The sequence below is a fragment of the Palaemon carinicauda genome, chromosome 45, assembly GCF_036898095.1.
Source record: "Palaemon carinicauda isolate YSFRI2023 chromosome 45, ASM3689809v2, whole genome shotgun sequence".
Classification (NCBI taxonomy): Eukaryota; Metazoa; Arthropoda; class Malacostraca; order Decapoda; family Palaemonidae; genus Palaemon; species Palaemon carinicauda.
Genome location: NC_090769.1, coordinates 20,184,804 through 20,205,989, shown reverse-complemented (window position 1 = coordinate 20,205,989; position 21,186 = coordinate 20,184,804). Strand labels below are relative to the sequence as shown.

Sequence of the window (21,186 nt, the reverse complement as noted above, 5' to 3'; positions counted from 1 at the left end):
TAATAATTAAATCAAAATACCTTCCATGGTGGCTTGTTATTGCGGGCTCTGTGATGCTCTGTGTACAGAGGTAAGTTACCTTGTGAAGTACACCCTTTGTCTCTGGTTTATCAGTTCAGTCTTATCACAATTAATCAGATTAAAAGTAATGAGACTGTAGATAATTAATATCATTGTTTTCGAGCATCTTTAATTGGAATCGCACCGGTCATTTCTTGCTCTAGGTTTTCGCCAACCTCCAGCCGATCCTGGGTTGTGTCAGTAATACATACATACATATACCAAGGCCCTTCCCCCAATTTTGGGGGGTAGCCGACATCAACAAATGAAACAAAACAAAAAGGGGACCTCTCCTCTCTACGTTCCTCCAGCCTAACAAGGGACTCAGCCGAGTTCAGCTGGTACGGCTAGGGTGCCACAGCCCACCCTCCCACATTATCCACCACAGATGAAGCTTCATAATGCTGAATCCCCTACTGCTGCTACCTCCGTGGTCATCTAAGGCATCAGAGGCAGCAGCAGGGCCTACCGGAACTGCGTCACAATCGCTCGCCATTCATGTCATTAATGGTATGTTTTATCCCTTGTTTGTGTGTTTGTTTGTGAAAAGCTTCCTAACCACAGTTTTAATCGCAGAGTAATGAAACTTGCAGGAATTAACTGTCATGTAAAAAGCTGGAAATGATTAAATTTTGGAAGGTCAAGGTCACGGTCAAGCAAAAATTTCCAATTCACGTAATCACCCATAAGTTTGGACATCGTTATCACAGAGAATTCAAACTTGGTTTATATTTGAGTGTATGAGAATACACGCCGATTAATACATATTGAGGTCAAAGGTCAAGGTCAAGATCGAGAAATAAGCTGCCGCGGCGGAGATCTGCGCTCTACTGAGTGCCCCTTTAGTTATGAATAAAATCGAATTAGTTATGGGGAAAACTTGGAAATCTTTCAAGGTAAATTTATGAATACAAATTGAATATTTTAGTTATCTGATACATTCAATGATTTCACAGTTATTCAAGCTGTTTATTTGGCAATAGGTATGAACATCGAAGCTTTAAACAGCTTTTGAAAGTTAAAAGATTTATAAACCTAAGATCAATAGCCAAGTGGAAACTGACAATTTACTTAAGATAATAGATTTGCTCAGTTTCCTCAAATCAATGTGAAATATAAATGGGGAAAGTGAATTTCCTTTTATTAATAATAATAATAATAATAATAATAATAATAATAATAATAATAATAATAATAATCTTTATTTCAGCAAAAGCCATATACAGTTACAATAAGAGTACAGTGATCTTACACTTTTGACATCGGTAAAAAAAAGATGAGATATGCAATAATATCAGTGATATATTATAAACATCAATTAGCAGGTTGACCATAGAGTTCTAATGTCTGGGTAATAAAATCACAATAGATTTTATTATCAATCTATAAACATTTGAGTTTGTGATGGAATGAATTAGGTTAAGAATTCAGTTAAGAACTATCAGAATATTTATTGCAGTCTTAGTAAATGACTATTGCACTTGAAAATGCTGCTAATGAAATTTTTGCTTTGACATTGTCATTGGCATTATAAGTTTTGTTGTTATAATGGGTAATTTTACCAATGATATCTTAGTTCACTGTAAAACAAATGACCTTAAAGGTGTTTTCGTAATTCCTTGGTGAAAATAGACATTAATTCGTCTGCTTCCAGTTTAGCCAAACAAGATTGGCAAAATTCCTTAATTTAATCTTATTTTTAAGTTGAATAGATCATTAGTCTCAGATTAAACTTATTTTTTTATTATTTCAATTGCCATTTTAATTATTTTATTGGGTGAAATTATTTTTATATGCTAAATTTTAATTTATATACAATAGCTACCTATTAAGACTATCTGGACTATGAAAGTTGCTAACTATTCTATATAGTTTTATTTCTTTTTTTATTTTAGTGATACAAATTAAACTGACTTATACTTGGAGCGAATTAAGATTTTCTTAAATTTTATTTTCTCCTATTTACTCTACGAATTTGGACAGATTGCATGCAATTCACTGCAGTATATTCATTGTAAACAAAATAGTTGCCAGGTATCGCTTAGTTATTATCTAAGTGTATACTTTAACTGTCAATTGTTCTCTTTGAAGAGATAGCAAGCCTAAATCATAAATAAAAAACGATGTAAAACTCTTAGATAGCCTTAGTAATTCACAATGATCAGATTTATGCATAGAGATACATTATAAATTGTTAATATCTATAGTTTTGAAATGTTTTATTCCAATATAAAGATTTTTATATGCAGTAAGTTAGAGATTTTCCACTTTAGGTATGTTAACCTTCTAGAATGTCGACTGCAATTACAAAACAACATGAAAACCTCTATATATTTTAGGTTTTAGGAAAGATCTAATTGTTTTATAGCTAGATTTTTATAGAAATTCATTATGATTCAATCTAACTTGATTTTCCTTTCATATTTGATGTTGTTTTAGTGGTGTCTTGCGTTTTCAAGTAATGCCATTTGACAATCCTTGGAATATGTCAGCCATTTTTTTCTACCATACAAGATTAAGAAAATACCTTCAAGATTTACAATTTTACAGGGAAGTAAACCTTTAGTCATAAACATTATATATTTTTCTCGTAATATATTTTTTTTTTTCAATCTTATTCTTATTGAAATAAATTTTATGTGCTGGAATTTTTTTTTATTTATACAATAATTATTTTACAACTAACTGGAAAAAGATAACAGTTGCCAGCAGTTTTTATAAAATTCTGTTTTTAGCAGTTATTATTGAAAATAATGGATATACTTGGACTGCACTTTAAAGATGGTTTATGTTAGAATACATATGTATTATATTACTATGTTTATGTTTAGCATGTCTCTCGCAAATTACCTTCAATGGAAACAGAAAGTTGCCATTAACTACCAGTTACTATTACTAGTTTGGTTCATTAATAGTTCTTTTTACTCTCAATAGGCGTCCATACCATCGCGGGGTCCACAAATTTTTTGAAATTACAGGCCTAAAGTAGCCAATAAACATCATGAAATCCTTGAATAGAATAAGCAGTCAATATCATAAAACCTTTATTCTATGGTTGAATACTACATTTGGATAATTTATATTACTTTTATTTTGTTTTTAGTTTGGTTTCCCTGTTAGAAATTCGACTGCTAGAGAAAAAATATATTCTAAAATATAGCTCTTTCTAGTGTCAAATATTCATTAGTAATTAATCATATTCAAGTTAAAGAGCCTTCATTGCCTTTTTAACGGTATTTTAGTGATAATATATCTTGCTATGTAGGCCTATTCATTCGTAATATAAATTGTGCCATAGCACCAGACACACTTTCCATGAAATTAAAAAGATCCTTCTTTATTTTCAACAATGTTTTAGTATTTAATGGAGTAAATAATTGACTAGAAAGTTAACATGCTTTTAAATATCCTTGGGCTGGAACATCGTTCTTTGAAGTCATGTACGATATGTACCATACAAATGCGATAATTTGACTTCTTCGCCATCAAAATTTACCTACATTATTCAGCATGACATATATGCATATGTATATATCAGCAATGCATAAAAGGATAGATAAAGGTAAACATAGCAAACTATAGTGAATAAAATATTAATTTAATAGAAGTACGATACTTTTGAAATCTTCGTACGATTGTATGGTCGTGAGTTTATGGCAACATTGGCAAGTTGCTAACTTGCTATCTTAGTCAGCTGATGTCCTTTAACTTGAACGGGACCACTTGCTGTTTGTTTACAGGCAAAAACCAGTTTTGTGTTCATCCTATCGTCTCCTGTGAAAAGTGAGTACTTGGTTTATTGCATTATTACATAATTTAGTGAAAGGAAGACTGGCAGCTGTTCCTGCCTCGACTTTTAAGCTAACATCAGTGAAATAGGATTTGCATGGTGTTCTAAAATTAGAATATAGTTTAGGCAATCTGTATGGTGCATTGGAATTAGGACAAAGTTTGATGCATGTTTTGCCATTGTCATCGTTTATTCGGCAAAGACACCATGAACTATGGCAGTCATTAGGTAGGCTGATGTATTATTTCACCTTAATCTTTTTCTTTTTCCTTTGCTGGACTTATTAGTTCAAAAGTTCAAAGTTGCAGCAAATGTTTTTTTTTTGTTGACCAGGCTGACATGAGTCTTTTTATAGTTTATATATGTCACATCTGTTTTGAAGTTGTTGATAGTTTATATATGGCATATCTGTTTTGACGTTACTGTTTTTAGAGTGATTTATTGTTCATTTGGGTTTTATTTTAGATTATCCCTTTTGTTTCATAGCTATTTCAAACACGCAGGGGGGCGTTAGCCCCCCCGTTAAGTAAGGGTATGGCTTGTAGTCTAAGGTTAGGTTGGGAAGTTCAAGTTAGGTAGTGTTCTTAAAAACCTATTATTCCTCTGAGTGACGTTCACTAATATTTTATTCCATTACAGACCCCATGTAAACCACCATTCGGTCTTCAATTATCTACCCTGGCCGTTTTCCATCGTTACTCCAACAAGGTAAGTTATTATCCACACAATGTGTTCCCCCATATAATATATTAATTCTATTGATGGCTGAGAAAGGGTTGTTATTTCTTATTTATTAATCCAAATTCTGGGTATAGTGTAACCAATGGTGAAATCGGTTCAAGTCGTGTTCTATTTTAATGCTTGTGTCGGAATTGGTATCTCGTGTTTTCTCGATATTATGTGAACTTAGTGCATTTTTCAGTTGTTGGAATCTTAAGTCCCATAATGAAAAACAGCCATTTGACGACATTTTCCGTGGGGAAAAGGGGGGGGGGTTTCTGCAAGAATGCCGTTTTCTCGTGTTTTCTCGACATTACGAATTTCTTTGTGAACTTAGTGTTTTTTGGGTAGTTGGAATCTGTAATCTCATGATGAAAAAGCACCATTTGCCGTCATTTACAGTGGGGAGGGGGGGGGGGGTGCACGTTAAAAATGCCTTTTACCTGTATTGCTCGTGGTTTCCTTTTTTTCGTGAATTTAGTGCCTTTTTGGGGTGTTTGAAATTCAAGGTAAAATAGCTCAAAACTGGTCTTTTTGCGACATTCTAGAGCATCGGAAACGTTCAAAACACCTATAATTACATCATTTTCCGATTTTTTTTGCCGAAAATACTATTGTTTTAATGTAAAAATTTACCTTAATTTGTTCTCACCATTTATCTATTTCCTTATTTTCTTTCCTCACTGGGCTACTTTTCCCTTTTGGAGCCCTTGGGCTAATAGCATCTTGTTTTTCCAATTAGGGTTGTAGCTTGGCTAGTAATAATAATACTAGGGTTGTGTAAATTTTATGCACTCTAGGTTTGTTTTTTATGATTATTGCTTGTAAATTATTTACTCGGTTTCAGTTTTTTTCCTAGGTTACATTACCCTTTAATAAAGTAGAATAAAACCCCTATTTTCTTTAAAAATGACTTATTTTGACAGCAAATGAAAACTTCGTTATCTAAGAAATAATAATCAATGGGGTTAGCGTGTGCAGTGCGGCGTGTACCTCTTGCCAGTACATAGGAGTTTGATGATTCTCTCTTTCCGGTGGAGGAAAAACCATTAGATTTCTTTAAAAAAAAAAAAATATATATATATATATATATATATATATATATATATATATATATATATATATATATATATATATATATATTCTTAGATGGTCTAATGGGTTTTCGGTTCATTTCCTGTTGAAATGAAGGTAAAATTAAGTGAAAGAACATTATTTACTACTGGAAAAACTAGTTTTTTTTTTGTTTTTTTTTTCAAAATGTTCTTCCGTCCGTAACTATAATTTTACCTCCTAGGGTGTGTTTGTGACATTAGCCATATTGTAAATTGGTTATGTCACTCCCTTATTTTATGCAACCCATTTATTTTTTTTCTCCGACTGCTTACCTCTCCAATTTTCATCTTTAAAATACCATAGAAATTTCGAATATGACCTCATAGCTTGGCGCCATTCTGGCGCACAGAGGACAGATATAGGGTTGAGTCTACCCCGCTGGGTAAATTTAGTTTAATTCATAGCCAGATACACGAACCATATATTTTTCCAACTCGTAAACTTACATTTTATCTATTTCTGACCATGAGTACTGGGGCAAACCCCCAGGTTTTTAATTTTACTACCCCCATCCATTAAAAAAAATATAAAAATAAAAACCTTAGGGGTTTCAAGTAGGAAACTGGGATCTTTGGTTGCAGGAATAGTAATGGTCAGAAAGGCATAATAAATGCAAGATAACCTGTTGGAAAAATAAAATATATCTCGATATGGAAAGAATAGCTTTCTCATACATGCCAAATCATACACATAATCCACCATATTAGCCAATTTAAACATGAATAGCGAAAATATAAAGTTGGATGTCAAACCCCGCCTAAATTCTAGTTATGGAAGGAGGTTAGTTTTTAATAGAGCCTTGTATGAATTTACGGAAGAGGAGATATTAGCAGTGTGTCCATTAACAGTGTGGAAGGTGCATAAGGTTCCTGGGACATCCATGATTATCCTTACTTTCCTGGATGCTGATGTACCTTTCCACATTGGGATTGAAAATGAAAGGATTAAAGTTTGACCTTTTAACCCTTTTACCCCCAAAGGACGTACTGGTAAGTTTCACAAAAGCCATCCCTTTACCCCCATGTACATACCGGTACGTCCTTGCCAAAAACTGCTATAAATTTTTTTTTTCCATATTTTTGATAATTTTTTGAGAAAATTCAGGCATTTTCCAAGAGAATGAGACCAACCTGACCTCTCTATGACAAAAATTACGGCTTTTAGAGCAATTTTAAAAAAAATATACTGCAAAATGTGCTGGGGTTAAGGGTTGGAAATTTCCAAATAGCCTGGGGGTAAATGGGTTAAACAGAAGCCACTTCAATGTTTAAATTGTTTCAGATTTGGATACCCTTCCAAAGTCTGCAAAAATGAAAAAGATGTTGTATCACTTGCTCCGAACATCACTATGGAGAGTGTACACTTGAGGCCAGGTGTTTAAGTGGTAATTGTTCCGTAACTGGAATACAAACCACGCTATTTATTAGGGGTTATACTTTCAGTGGAGCTGAAATGACGAGCATTAAAATTTAGCGGGGGTTAACTACCCACACCGCTAGTTAGCGGGGGTTAGGGGGGGTTAGCTTGCTACCACTCCCGTTCACACACCTGTGATTTACTCACTTTACTTTTGGCTCGGATCGAGAGCGGTTGGTTCCTCTCTCCCTCCTCGCCTATTTTGGACTGCCATTGATTTTTGTCTTTTAACTTACTTTCTCTTGTACGTGTATATATATAAACATTCTCAATGTTTATGTATACATATGTGTATAAAAATGTGGTAAGTTTCCTTTTCAGTGTTTGTGCTGTGTGATACATATACGACAACGACATTTGTGTAGTAGCAAGGCCAGCACAGTTCCACTTCGTGGTGAATGACCTCTCCGTCTCTGCTCCATCAGTCTTCCCGTCGGCATATATCCGTTAACTCGGCCGCCGCAGGGGAATCGTCATCGCCTGGACCCTCTTCATTCAACTATTGTCCTCGCCTTTTCCTCTTTTCCTGCAGGAAACTTGGATTCTGAGCGAAGGAAATGTGGCCTTTCAAAGATTGACTACGGTCTCTTTCTTCTCGAGGTCGTTCACCTTTACTACAACAGCGTACTATTGGGGAAGCTCATTTCCCGTGCGCAGGTTAGGTTGTTCTTCCGATGGTTTGTCTCAATTATTTTTAGTGAAAATCTAATTGTATTTTAACTTTTCAGCTTTCTCCGTGGGGAACACTTCCCTTCGGAGGGTCAGTAGTTCTCACTATTAGTGAATATTCTTAGCTGATTTGAATAATTATAATTCTGTTTTTATTACAGTTACTTTGCTCCCCCCCTTCTCCTGTGGATGTTGACTGGGGAAGGAAGGGCGCAATACGTAATTCTTATTTTATGTTGTTCCCTCGGGGTTCGTCTTCGGAGTTCCTCCCTAGGGAATTTCTGTTAATTATTTTTTTATTTTCCCATTTAACTATGCAGTTTTTCTTCGTTCAACTGAAAGTGCCAACGAAGCTGAGCTGTTCTGTTCATACGTGGGGAATCTGCTATCACTTCCGTCCCTCAGAGGACGTCGTCATGGGCGTCATCCCTTCTCTTAGAAGTACTCCCGGTGACAACATGGCCAGCACTTCAGATCTTAGAACGCTAAAGGAGGTTCGCCTCCAGGGGTTAGACAACTTCCCTTCTGAGGGAAGTTTCCTCCCCAGGTTTGAGGTTGTTTCTCCCTTGAGACGGAGAACTTCCCATATCTTAATAAATTCATCGTCTCTGATTGGTGTTGCTGCCCTTTGGCCAGACGTCTCTCCCCCCTTGCTGAGTTTCTCTTCCTTCAGGGGCGGAGTACGGTCTTGGCAAGTCTCTTCTACGAAGTGTTCACCTCTCTCGTTCGCGAGAGAGGCCACTCATAGACACCCCTCTTCGGAGGATCGCTAGTGCTAAGGTCAGCTTGCTGATCCACCGGCCCTTAGGGGCATCATCATGGGCGTCTTCAAGTCTCTTCTATGAAGTATTCACCTCTCGTTCGCGGGAGAGGCCTCTCATAGAGACACCTCTTCGGAGGATCAAGCAGACCTTCCAGCTCAGCAGACCTACCAGGACCTCTTCGCATCTCAGTTCCTGATCGTCCTGCCAGCTGACCTACTGATCTACCAGCGCAACCTTGTGCTGTAACGTAGTCCTTTGGACTTCGGTCCTGGACTCTTAACACAGACCTTTTACGGTCCCCATCGGTGGATGCTCGCCCTTCTAAAGGGCACATCCCAGTTCCTGATCGTCTTGCCAGCTGACCTACCGATCTACCAGTGCAACCTTGCGCTGCAACGAAGTCCTTTGGACTTCGGTCCTGGACCCTAACACAGACCTGCTTACGGTCCCCATCGGTGTATGCTCACTCTTTTTTAAAGGGCACATCCCAGTTCCTGATCGTGCTGCAACTGGTCATCCTACCAGCTGACCCGCCAGCCTACTAGCGCTACCTTCGCGCGAGCGCTTACGATCTTCCGCGCGCGGGTACCGATGATCTCCCGCGCGCGGGTACCGATGATCTCCCGCGCATGCGCTAGCCGACAGTTTTCCGCGTGCGCGCGGACGATCTTCCACGTGTGGGCGGCGATGGTCTCCCGCGCACGCGTCAACAGTCTTTTGCTCGCGCACGCCAACGATCTTCCGCGCACGGTCGCCGATAGTCTCTTGCGCGCGGGCGCCCTCTGGTCTCCCGTGCGCTCGCCGATGATTTTTCAAGCGCGCAAACGCCAATGCTCTTGTGCGCGCATGGCAACAGTTCCGCGCGCGGGTCAACAGTTCCGCGCGCGGGGCAACAGTTCCGCGCGGGGCAACAGTTCCGCGCGCGGGGCAACAGTTCCGCGCGCGGGGCAACAGTTCCGCGCGCGGGGCAACAGTTCCGCGCGCGGGGCAACAGTTCCGCGCGCGGGGGCAACAGTTCCGCGCGGGGGGCAACAGTTCCGCGCGGGGGGCAACAGTTCCGCGCGGGGGGGCAACAGTTCCGCGCGGGGGGCAACAGTTCCGCGCGGGGGGCAACAGTTCCGCGCGGGGGGCAACAGTTCCGCGCGGGGGGCAACAGTTCCGCGCGGGGGGCAACAGTTCCGCGCGGGGGGCAACAGTTCCGCGCGGGGGGCAACAGTTCCGCGCGGGGGGCAACAGTTCCGCGCGGGGGGCAACAGTTCCGCGCGGGGGGCAACAGTTCCGCGCGGGGGGCAACAGTTCCGCGCGGGGGGCAACAGTTCCGCGCGGGGGGCAACAGTTCCGCGCGGGGGGCAACAGTTCCGCGCGGGGGGCAACAGTTCCGCGCGGGGGGCAACAGTTCCGCGCGGGGGGCAACAGTTCCGCGCGGGGGGCAACAGTTCCGCGCGGGGGGCAACAGTTCCGCGCGGGGGGCAACAGTTCCGCGCGGGGGGCAACAGTTCCGCGCGGGGGGCAACAGTTCCGCGCGGGGGGCAACAGTTCCGCGCGGGGGGCAACAGTTCCGCGCGGGGGGCAACAGTTCCGCGCGGGGGGCAACAGTTCCGCGCGGGGGGCAACAGTTCCGCGCGGGGGGCAACAGTTCCGCGCGGGGGGCAACAGTTCCGCGCGGGGGGCAACAGTTCCGCGCGGGGGGCAACAGTTCCGCGCGGGGGGCAACAGTTCCGCGCGGGGGGCAACAGTTCCGCGCGGGGGGCAACAGTTCCGCGCGGGGGGCAACAGTTCCGCGCGGGGGGCAACAGTTCCGCGCGGGGGGCAACAGTTCCGCGCGGGGGGCAACAGTTCCGCGCGGGGGGCAACAGTTCCGCGCGGGGGGCAACAGTTCCGCGCGGGGGGCAACAGTTCCGCGCGGGGGGCAACAGTTCCGCGCGGGGGGCAACAGTTCCGCGCGGGGGGCAACAGTTCCGCGCGGGGGGCAACAGTTCCGCGCGGGGGGCAACAGTTCCGCGCGGGGGGCAACAGTTCCGCGCGGGGGGCAACAGTTCCGCGCGGGGGGCAACAGTTCCGCGCGGGGGGCAACAGTTCCGCGCGGGGGGCAACAGTTCCGCGCGGGGGGCAACAGTTCCGCGCGGGGGGCAACAGTTCCGCGCGGGGGGCAACAGTTCCGCGCGGGGGGCAACAGTTCCGCGCGGGGGGCAACAGTTCCGCGCGGGGGGCAACAGTTCCGCGCGGGGGGCAACAGTTCCGCGCGGGGGGCAACAGTTCCGCGCGGGGGGCAACAGTTCCGCGCGGGGGGCAACAGTTCCGCGGGGGGGGCAACAGTTCCGCGGGGGGGGCAACAGTTCCGCGGGGGGGGCAACAGTTCCGCGCGGGGGGCAACAGTTCCGCGCGGGGGGCAACAGTTCCGCGCGGGGGGCAACAGTTCCGCGCGGGGGGCAACAGTTCCGCGCGGGGGGCAACAGTTCCGCGCGGGGGGCAACAGTTCCGCGCGGGGGGCAACAGTTCCGCGCGGGGGGCAACAGTTCCGCGCGGGGGGCAACAGTTCCGCGCGGGGGGCAACAGTTCCGCGCGGCGCCTAGGGTCTCCCGCGCGCGGCGCCTAGGGTCTCCCGCGCGCGGCGCCTAGGGTCTCCCGCGCGCGGCGCCTAGGGTCTCCCGCGCGCGGCGCCTAGGGTCTCCCGCGCGCGGCGCCTAGGGTCTCCCGCGCGCGGCGCCTAGGGTCTCCCGCGCGCGGCGCCTAGGGTCTCCCGCGCGCGGCGCCTAGGGTCTCCCGCGCGCGGCGCCTAGGGTCTCCCGCGCGCGGCGCCTATACTCCCACTGTTGCGCAACCAGTCACACGCTTCGGTGCATTCTAGGGAGAATGCACAAGACCACGCAGTGTCTTACTGCGCGCCAGCGCTCTTCCTCATTTTCCTGCGCCCTCCTGCGCAGTTACGGTCCCGGATCCATGCGCCTACTCTTGCCAAAGAGTCAAGGCTCGCAGATCCAATGCACCAACTCTTGCCTAAGAACCAGCACTTGCCTGCTTTCCAGGCAGATATTAAGCACCAGCATCAACCTGTGTGCCATCGCTCCAGACTCACTTACACACTCGCGCAATTGTCAGTAAAAAAGGGAATAAAACTGTTTGGACAGGTCACCATTGCCCCATTCCTCCCTGCAAACACATAAACATGGCCACCGGGAAATGAGGAAAAAGACTCCACAGAAGGATTCAAGATCCCGAAGATTCCATCCTACAAGGGAATTGAAACGGGGAATCCTTGGTCCCTGTCTCTTCTGAAGTTTCTTTTTTCCTTGACAGACCACTGTCACCAAACAGGAAAGCATCAACAGACTGATCTCTAGATCACTGTTTTCTGATGGCTAGTTCACAGTTTACTGATCGCTAGGTCGCCGATCACCAGATCGCCAATTGCTAGCTCAATGCTGATCTTTGACCTCTAGTCCCTCCATTGACTAACGATCTCCAATTGCTAGCATTTCCAATCACCGATTGCTAGCCAATAACCAGTCATCAGCTTGCTGATCACTAGATCACCGATGGGCAGCTCATCTTTCTGCGATCATTGAACTCAGCTCGCTGATCTCTGACCAGCCTATCTTCAGCTTGCTCATCTCTGACCAAGCAGGGGGGACCATAATCAGCTGGCTGATCTCAAACTCACCATCGGCTCACAGACCACTGATTCATCAGTCATCGGTTATTTGCCAGCAGTTCGTGACTCGAACTTTCTAGTCAACCGCTTCCTGTAGTTCTTAGATCAGAAGTTATACAACATACTTCTCGCTACTGGCCATTTGCCATCACACTAAAGTGATCGGCAAATGTTCGACAACCCTCATCAACGGCTTGCCAACAGGGAACTACTTGCGAGCACTCTCCAACTGCACAGTAACCACGATACCCAACGGTTAACCATTGATTAACATTCGCCAGATTGATTCTATTCTAAGGAATAGCATCAATCCCATCAGGGCGCGTGGTAAGGCTAAGCATGGCCTTCCTTTTAAATAAATTCTCTCTCAGAGAAGAATTCTTACCCTGGGTATCGCGCCTGATCCTTTACGACACTAGTCAAGACTCCAGCGTCGACAATCTTCCCTGCAAAAGGATCGCCAAGGAGCTGTCCCTTTGGGTCGATGTCCACACCATGTTGGAGTTCGATCAAGGGCTAAGACCTCAGGTCTTCATTTGCCCACTGGACCTAAAGGACACTTACTCCCAGGTCCAAACCATCCATCTAAGAAGGTTGGAAGATTCAGTCTAGACAAACAAGAAACACCAGTTCAAGGCACTGTGCTTCGGTCTTTTCACTACACCCATCCTGGTCTCATAGGATTGGCTTCTGTCTCCGCTCTCTCGGGACGACTGACTGACCTTAGCAGACTCAGTGGCAACCTTGCATTAACACTGGAACTTCTGAAGTTCCATTGTTAATGCAAGTCTTTTTTTTTTTTTTTACCAAGATCCAGTGATCAGGGTAAACCTACGGAAATCTTCCCTACTTCCCTCCCAGGCGACTGGTGTATCTGGGAAGGATTCTAAACACCAATCTCCACAAAAACCTTCTCGAAATGAGAACGACTTCCATTCCAGGAGATTTGAGTCTGAAAAAGAAGAAAGGAGGGACCATAATGCTGCACCACACGACCTCAGCCCTCTGGACAGAGCCCGAAGGTACCTTCACTTAAATCTCTTAAGAGGTGAAGGCCAACTTTCCTCTCCTTCAGCAGCCTCATCAGTTCCTAACAGACCACTCAGTGATGTGATGGACGACACACCACATAGAGACTCACATCGACAAGCAAATAGGAACTGGCTTTTAGCCTCTTCCCATCTAATAGTATAAACGCTAAGATGGGCCAAAGTCCGTTCGGTACCACTATCAGCCCGCTTCATTACAGACTGGAAGAATGTGCTCGCCGACAATCTGTGCACAGCATCTCAGATAAGGTATACCGAATGGACTTTGGATCGCCATGTAGCCAAGAAAGTCCCGACTTTACGAGGTCCTCCAACTAGGGGTTCTGTTCGCAACGCTCCTGAATCTCAGGCTACCGTTGCTCACTAGCCCTAGACCCCAAGGCTCTCAGGCAACAACGGTGGGTACAACAATGACGTTTACGTCTCGTCCCTATTTTATCTGGAGAAGGGCACTCAACAAGGCTAGAACATCGGTCAACCTCTCAAGGACTCTCCTAGCTCCGCTATGGCATCATGCAGAACGGCCTCCAAACCTTTTGCAGCCCCTGATAGAGCCTCCAAGAGAACCCTCTCCACATAACAGACAACCCACTTCGACACATACCACAAGTTATAGCTTTGCTATGATTGTACGCCTGAAGACTACCCAATACCTCTTTGCGAAAAGGTTGTCTAGATATCTGAGGAATTCCTCAGCATCAGTCTACCAGGCAGTATCACGTCTTGTGTGGTTGGTGTCATGTGAAAGTGTCTCTCCACTCGATACCTTGATTCCAGCAAGAGCGGAATTGAGTACTGTATATGCAAGAGGAAAAGACCCCCTATTCAGTTTCGACTGGTAAAGATGATCACTCAACCTTGATCCTTCACCTTCAAACTGAAAGAAAGGGACTCCCTCTCATCGATAGACTTTTCCTAACTCATACAGACTTACAACTTGCCTTTCCCCAGTCGGAATTGAGACCTTCCTCTCAAAACATGGTTCAAATCTCCGATCCCTAAAGGGACCTCCTTGTGTTCCACCTCACCAGGCAACAAATTTTCTCCTGATTTAAGAACACAATGTTCCTACACACTTGGACAGCAACCATACGAGTCAAGGAACTTCATGGTCTCTCTTTCGACATCGCCCATTATTGAGAAGGGCAAAAGACAATGTTCAGTTTCGTCCCTGAGTATGTCACCAGATACAGTCTCCAGAGGTGACGGATCCTACACAAATCTCAACTAGGTAACGTACGATCCAGATCATCCGTTACTGTACCCAGGGTAAGATATGAGACTTTACCTAAAGAAAACGGCAACAGCCTGCCCAGGTCCCTCCTCTTGTCAGCACTGGGAGAGACAAGAGGAGGATCACCGAAACATCATCTCGATATGACGACTCACAGTGTCAGGGGCATAACTATGCCCCTGGTCCTTCTTAGCAGATTACTCTGTGACGCAGGTTTTACAAGAAAGGATGTGAATGCTCCAGGTGACTTTCACAACCTTTCTCCTGCAAGACGTGACCCACAGGAACTCGATACGATCTCTATCGGTCTGGTGGTGGCTGCACAACAGCTGGTTGTATACCTCAAGCTCCTTATTGGACAAGTAGCAGAGGGTTGAGGGCACTGTTACCCGGTTTTAGTCTGCGTGAATGAAAAGATTTGACTGGCTCTTATTCTTTCCTTCATCCTTCCCTCTCGTGGGGAAAGCAGCATCCTGGATTCTCTGCATAAGCTGACCTCAAACCACTGCAGGTAAACCATTCTCCCTTGTGTACCTAGTATTAAGCTAATACTGTTGCGTCCCCATACCCTGGCGAGGTGGTATTGGGAAGTCTTGGTTACAACAGGTTTTTCTTACATAGACTCGGAATAACTTTACCTAGACAGTCACACTTCTACACGTCTCAACACATAGCTTACGTAGGCCGCGGACCTTGCGTAGCAAGGTTTAGCGAGGGCAGGGACTCGTTATTTTTGAGTACTAACATCAGATAAGGAGTCCCCGGGCAAAGCCAAAAGCCAGAGTGGCAGGGACGTCCACCCTTCCTAATGGGTGAGTCACCCCTAATAAATAGCGTGGTTTTTATTCCAGTTACAATGACAAATTTGTAGATAATTTGTATTTTTCCTAACTATACAAACCTTAGCTATTTATACAAACTTGCCCGCCATCCCTATCCCCCTTGAAGTCCTACTTCCAAGCAAAATGACTACATCAATGGTGTGAGAACGGGAGTAGTAGCAAGCTACCCTCCCCCTAACCCCGCTAACTAGCGGTGTGGGTAGTTAACCCTCGCTAAATTTTAATGGCTCGTCATTTCAGCTCTGCCGAAAGTATAACCCCTAATAAATAGCTAAGGTTTGTATGGTTAGGAAAAATACGAATGTCATTTTAAATAATAAATCTACTGACAGGAGTTACCAGCAATGTAAGTTAGAACAGGCTGCCCTCAATAAATCCAGTATTGAACATATAAGTGTAGGGCAGGCCAAGATACTATGCTAAGGCACTGAAATCAGGAGGAAAATTGCTGCAGGAGACACCAACCCCACCTATTAGTGCCAGTAGTTCACAAAAAAAGAAATACGCCATCTGGTAACAATTTGCACGATGAGGCAAGAATACCACCTCCTAAGGCTTTGCCAACCTCTATTAAACCTATGTCCCACATTACAAAGGCAAATACTAACCTCTCTCTGGCAATTATCTTTGCCTGATTTTCTGGAGGTTTCACCTAAAACTGAATAATCAGGTGCATCTGCAGTGGGGAAGATGCCAAAACCTGATAAATCACCACCTTTTAATTGGAAAAGAGAGACCTCCACCTCTCTCGCCCCTTTTCCATTAGGAACACCAAAGTTATGACATCAAATAGATATGATGTTTGGTCTATTGATATTTCAGATTAACAAGAAAACAAAATCAATCCAAAATTCAAGTTGAGGTCCACCATCCCCCTCAACATTTAGGTCAAAGAACATGGAAAAGGCAAATATAAAACCTAATTTATCAAAACCTTCTTTTGAGAAGCCTACAGGAAATAATGTTAAACCAAAAATTGCAAATGGGAAGACCTCATCTAAGGTGTCTTCCAGATAAAACAATTTTTTCCTCAATTTTGCGATGGAATTGTCAGGGTTTAAGGGCCAAATATGAAGAACTAAAGCTCCTGATTCATGAGCTCCCTCATCATTATGTTTACAAGAGAGCAAACTTGATAATACTCCTTGGCCTCGTTAATATATTAGGTATAGGACACCATATGATCACCGATTAGGGAACCATGGCAGAAGTCTCGTCTACGTTCATCAAGATGTTCCCCTAAATATCTTTGTCTATTCGTACACCTCTGCAGGCAGTGGTTGTATAGATTGCTATAGGGAGAAAATATAGAATTTGCTTTCTGTACTTGCCTCCAAATGATAACATTTTGTATGGTAATTTAATAGAGGTGATTCAATAACTACATTAATCTTTTCTTTTACTTGGAGATTTGAATGGTAGACATCCTTTATGGGGCGATGTTTTAGCAAACACCAGGGGCAGTATTATATCATCAATTGTGGAAAATGAAGATGTCGAACTCCTTAATACAGGAGAGGCCTCGCACTTTCATGTTCAGGCAGGTACTCGGTTATGCATTGACCTTTCAATTGCAAGCTCTAACTGCCTTCTTGATTTCGATTGGAGGACATTAGATGATTGGCAAACTAGTGATTATGCACCAATCATTATAAATACCAACAATGGTCCCCCTTTACAAAGATCGCCGCGATGGAATCTTGACAAGGCGGACTTGGTTAAATTGTGTGAGCTAAGTGAAGTTGATGGGAGTGCAGAACAATTTGAAAGTGTTGATGATGCCATAGACATACTGAATAGAACTCTCCAGACAGCAGAAACCAGTTCGATTCCCAAAACCACAGGGTTATTCAAACGATGACCAGTTCCCTGATGGTTTTCAGCATTAACTGCCTTGCAGAGAGCCACAAGAAAATCTTTGACTAGATTGTGTAGATGCCGTACAGAGAAGAATTTTATATTAAAAAAAAGTAGTGCACAGTTCCGTCGTGCCATGAAAGAAGCTAGGTGCCAATCTTGGGTATCTTTTGTTTTCTCAGTCAACATTAGAACTCCGCCATCTTCTGTATGGAGGAAAGTAAAAAAAATAGCAGGCAAATTAACCCCCAACCCACCACCAGTGTTGAAGGTGAATGGTCGGTATGTGACTGAACCAACTGAGGTTAGCAATGCCCAGAATGATAATTTCTCAAATGTATTTTGCAAGTGTTGCAGCTCCTGGTCACCAGTATAGAAGCAGTGAAGAAAAGAAAATTTCAATTTTAAACATAAGACTTACCCGGTAGTTATATATATATAGCTTACGTCCCTGACGTCATGGCAGAAAATTCAAATCTAGCGCCAATCGCCAATTGGATACCCAGGTGTATCACCCTTGCGCCCTAGCGAGGTACCTAGGAACCATCCCAGGAACCCTCATATATTCCCTGCCGTCACTAGCGGCGACACGTGGATATTCTGCTCGTCAGTTTGCTGATATTTACTGATTTACTTTGGTGATGTACGAAACTTTGGTTGTTGACTCCCGCTTGTTTGACATTGGATATTCTTGGATACGATTGGATTTAGAAATTTTTTACCTTTGCTTGTTGATTTCTCTCTAAAATTTTTCAAAATGGCCACCCCCCCTATAACCTTTAGGATGTGTCTGAGTGGGTGTAAGACCCGAATGGCCAAAGCTTCTCTTGATCCCCATTCACTCTGTGTTAAATGCAGAGGTAAAGATTGTGATTTGGGTGATCGATGTGTTGAGTGCGTTCTTTTGTCAGAGCATGAATGGATTGAGTTTGATCGCTATAGGCGTAAACTGCAAAGGGATAGATTAAGACGAAGTTCTTCTTGTTCATCAAAAGACTTTTCCTCTTCCCGTGTCACTGACCCTATTCCTTCCCCTGTAGTGGTAGATCCTGATCCCACTACTGTAACTACTAATGAGCCTACACTTAAGGACATGTTGGTTGCGGTTCAAGCGCTGGGCGCTAAAGTGGAATCGCTTGCAGCGGACAGAACGCAGCTTATGTCTGATGTAAAACAGTTAAAGGGTGAAAGTGCAGTGAAGTTATTTAGTGCTGTGGAGGGCACGCCTGCTCGCGTCTGTCGTTCTCCGAGTCTTAGACCTCTTCCAAGCTCCCCAACCCCTGGGAGAAGGAATGTCGAACGGCAAAAGGAGACGAGAGGCTTTAAAACACGAGCAGACGTCCCCTCAAACGTACCTGTGGACGTTTCCCAGGACGTTCGCCCTCACCATAGGAAAGGTGAGGTTAAGTTGCTTTCGTCGTCTTCGGATGACGCAATACCTAAAAGAGGCTGGCGGCTAACTTCTAGACCTCTTAAGAGGACCTTTGCTAAGCCCAACCAACGTCCTACTAGCACATCGCGGCCTGGCTGTAGCCATTGGGATAGTCCAGAGAGTTTTTTATCTTCATTTGAGAGCTCTTCTACTAAACGTCCTGCTAGGACGTCAGACTCTACCAAGGATCCTGCTAAACAGTTGTCAGAACCAGGCTTGACCTCGGTTCATGCTCCCCCGCAGCCGTCAGACTGGTTTTCGCCATCCAGACGTTCTGAACGCCGTATGAGCGGTGAGGAGAACGTTGTGGTGTCATCACCGATATCACAACGAATGGATCCTAATTTGAACATGCTACAAGAGATGCAACAAAGGCTTTCTTCTTTCATGAAAAATTACCAAGCTCTGATCAGTAAGAGAGTAGCAGCCCTGGATCCTGAACTTCAGGAAGCCTCTCTTCTGGACGCCAGGCGGCGTAAGCCTATCAGTCAAGAGGCTCTGAATTACGATCTCATTTTCGTCTCTCCCTTGAAAGGTCGTAACACTGTTCCTCTTAAGGAAAGTGAACTAGTTCTTGTGCACAAATGCCAGACATACCATCGTAGCGACAAGCGTCAAGCAGACAGATGTGACAGTTATTGTCAGGCTCGAGACAGTGAGTGGTCTGCTCAACGCGACGTGAAACATCCTGTAGGACGTGTTTCCGAACGTGTCGTTAAGCGTGCAGTGGTTCATGATCTCGAACGTCCTTCTATGCGAGGCGCCGAGCTTCCTGCTAGCTATAGCATCGAACGTCCTTTAGGACGTGATCCTGAGCGATCAACTAAGAACGAAGTTGAGTTCTCGGCCAGCCCTAACGTCGATCGCTCTTTAATCCGAGGCGCCAAACGTCCTCTCGAGCGCAAAGGTGAACTACTTTCAGGACGTGAGCTCGAACGTCCAACAAAACAAGACGTCGAACGTCCTGCTAAACTAGTCGTTGAACGTCCTAGTTCACAGAACGTCAACCGCCCTTCAAGACTCAATATGGAACGTCCTCCAGGACGTGTCGCCGAGCGACAAGCAGCCAAACAGGTCGTCGAGCAGCAAGCGTTACGCGGCGCTGAGCGCCAGTCAGGAAGCAACGTCAAGCGGTTTTTAGAACGCGATCCTGAGCGACCTACTTCTTCTCATGTTACTGGTGATTTAGAAGTGAGTCTTGATTATGATGATGAGTCCTACGCTCTTCAGGATGACACTGATTTTAACAGAGATCATATTCTGGAACACGTTATTTCCGATCACGTTGATTGCGAGCGTTTGGATGAGCGGCAAGCGACACATCCGCTTAGCGACAGACGGGATGATCCAGTTTCTGTTGCTGTCGAAAGTCAGGATCTTCTTGTGAAGGACATGGCTCCCAACTCTGTTGCTCCCGTTGGAGCTTTACCAGAGAAGGACATTGAGGGTCAACTTTCTCCTGTTGAGTTTGAGGAGATATCAGAAGATGAAGACTATATCTCATTTCGTCCTTCAGTAGATCTGAAAAAACTTATGAAAGTTTTCACTGAGGAATTTGCTGACTTTTTTGTACCCGTTACTCCACGTTCTCCACCGTCCGAATTTACTCTTGGGAAGGCTTCAAAGAAGTCTCGGTTTACCAAGATGGTTTTGCCATGGTCTTCTAAGAGGGCTCTAAGACTGATGGGTGACTGGATGTAGTCCAAGAAAGACCTAGGGAAAGCGGCTTTTGCATTTCCTTTAGATAGACTAGCATCTAGGTCTAGTATCTGGTACGAGACAGGAGAAGTTCTCGGCTTGGGGAAACCTGCCTCTGCCAAGGGAGATTTCTCGAGTCTTGTAGACGCTCCTCGTCGGTCGGCCATGAGGAAGACCAAGATTTTCTGGTCTACCTTGGAGCTGGATCATCTGCTTAAGGGCATATTTAGAGCCTTCGAAGTTTTTAACTTCCTGGACTGGACGTTAGGAGCTTTAGGTAAAAAAGTTGCCGCTTTTAAAGAGGGTGATACCTGTAACTTAGTCCACTTAATGTCCTGTATGGATAAGGCATTACGGGATGGTTCCAATGAGTTGGCAGCACTTTTCTGCAGGGATTCTCAAGAAAAGGGCCCAGATGTGCTCATTTCTGTCACTGGGGGTTACTCCCTTCCAGAAATCAGAGTTATTATATGCTCCTCTTTCCCCCTTGCTGTTCCCTCAAGAGCTCATAAAAGAAATATCGTCTGCCTTAACACAAAAGGCCACTCAAGACCTGGTCTCTTAAGACAGCCGGAAAGGTCCTCCCACCTTTTTCCAGCCGCAAACCTAAGGAAGAAACAACTTTTCCTAAGTTCACCCAGCCCTTTCAAGGGAGGTCTTCCAGCAGGGGTAGCTCCAGACCCGATGCAAGAAGAAATAAGAGGAGAAGCTTCAGATCAGGGCGAAGCAAAGTCTGACTGCTTTCGCCTTCAGGCAGTAGGAGCCAGACTACTCAACTTCTGGCAAGCGTGGGAGAAGAGAGGAGCAGACCGATGGTCAATACAGACCTTGAAGGAGGGTTACAAAATCCCCTTTATAGGGAATCCTCCTTTGGTCTTAGCTCCAGT

General features: G+C 44.8%; 1 protein-coding gene and 1 long non-coding RNA gene across 4 annotated transcripts in view; one reads left to right on the top strand and one right to left on the bottom strand.

The window, feature by feature from the left end:
* Positions 1-21,186, bottom strand: part of LOC137634610 (L-proline trans-4-hydroxylase-like) — a 45,813-nt gene that overhangs the window by 10,176 nt on the left and 14,451 nt on the right. The window contains exon 1 of one of the 2 annotated variants that reach the window (XM_068367073.1): positions 21-106. The exons of the other annotated variant lie outside the window; for it this stretch is intronic. Within the exon in view, the coding sequence (XP_068223174.1) occupies positions 21-27 (7 nt within the window). The 5' untranslated portion in view covers positions 28-106. Of the gene's footprint in view, positions 1-20; positions 107-21,186 lie in introns of those variants that run through there. 2 annotated transcript variants of the gene reach the window in all.
* The window catches only part of LOC137634612 (uncharacterized), a 40,918-nt gene continuing 23,511 nt past the window's right edge, over positions 3,780-21,186 (top strand). The window contains exons 1-2 of one of the 2 annotated variants that reach the window (XR_011042541.1): positions 3,780-3,843; positions 4,490-4,558. This is a non-coding gene — a long non-coding RNA (uncharacterized lncRNA). The remainder of the gene's footprint in view (positions 3,844-4,489; positions 4,559-21,186) is intronic. The other variant, XR_011042542.1, reaches the window with a different exon arrangement.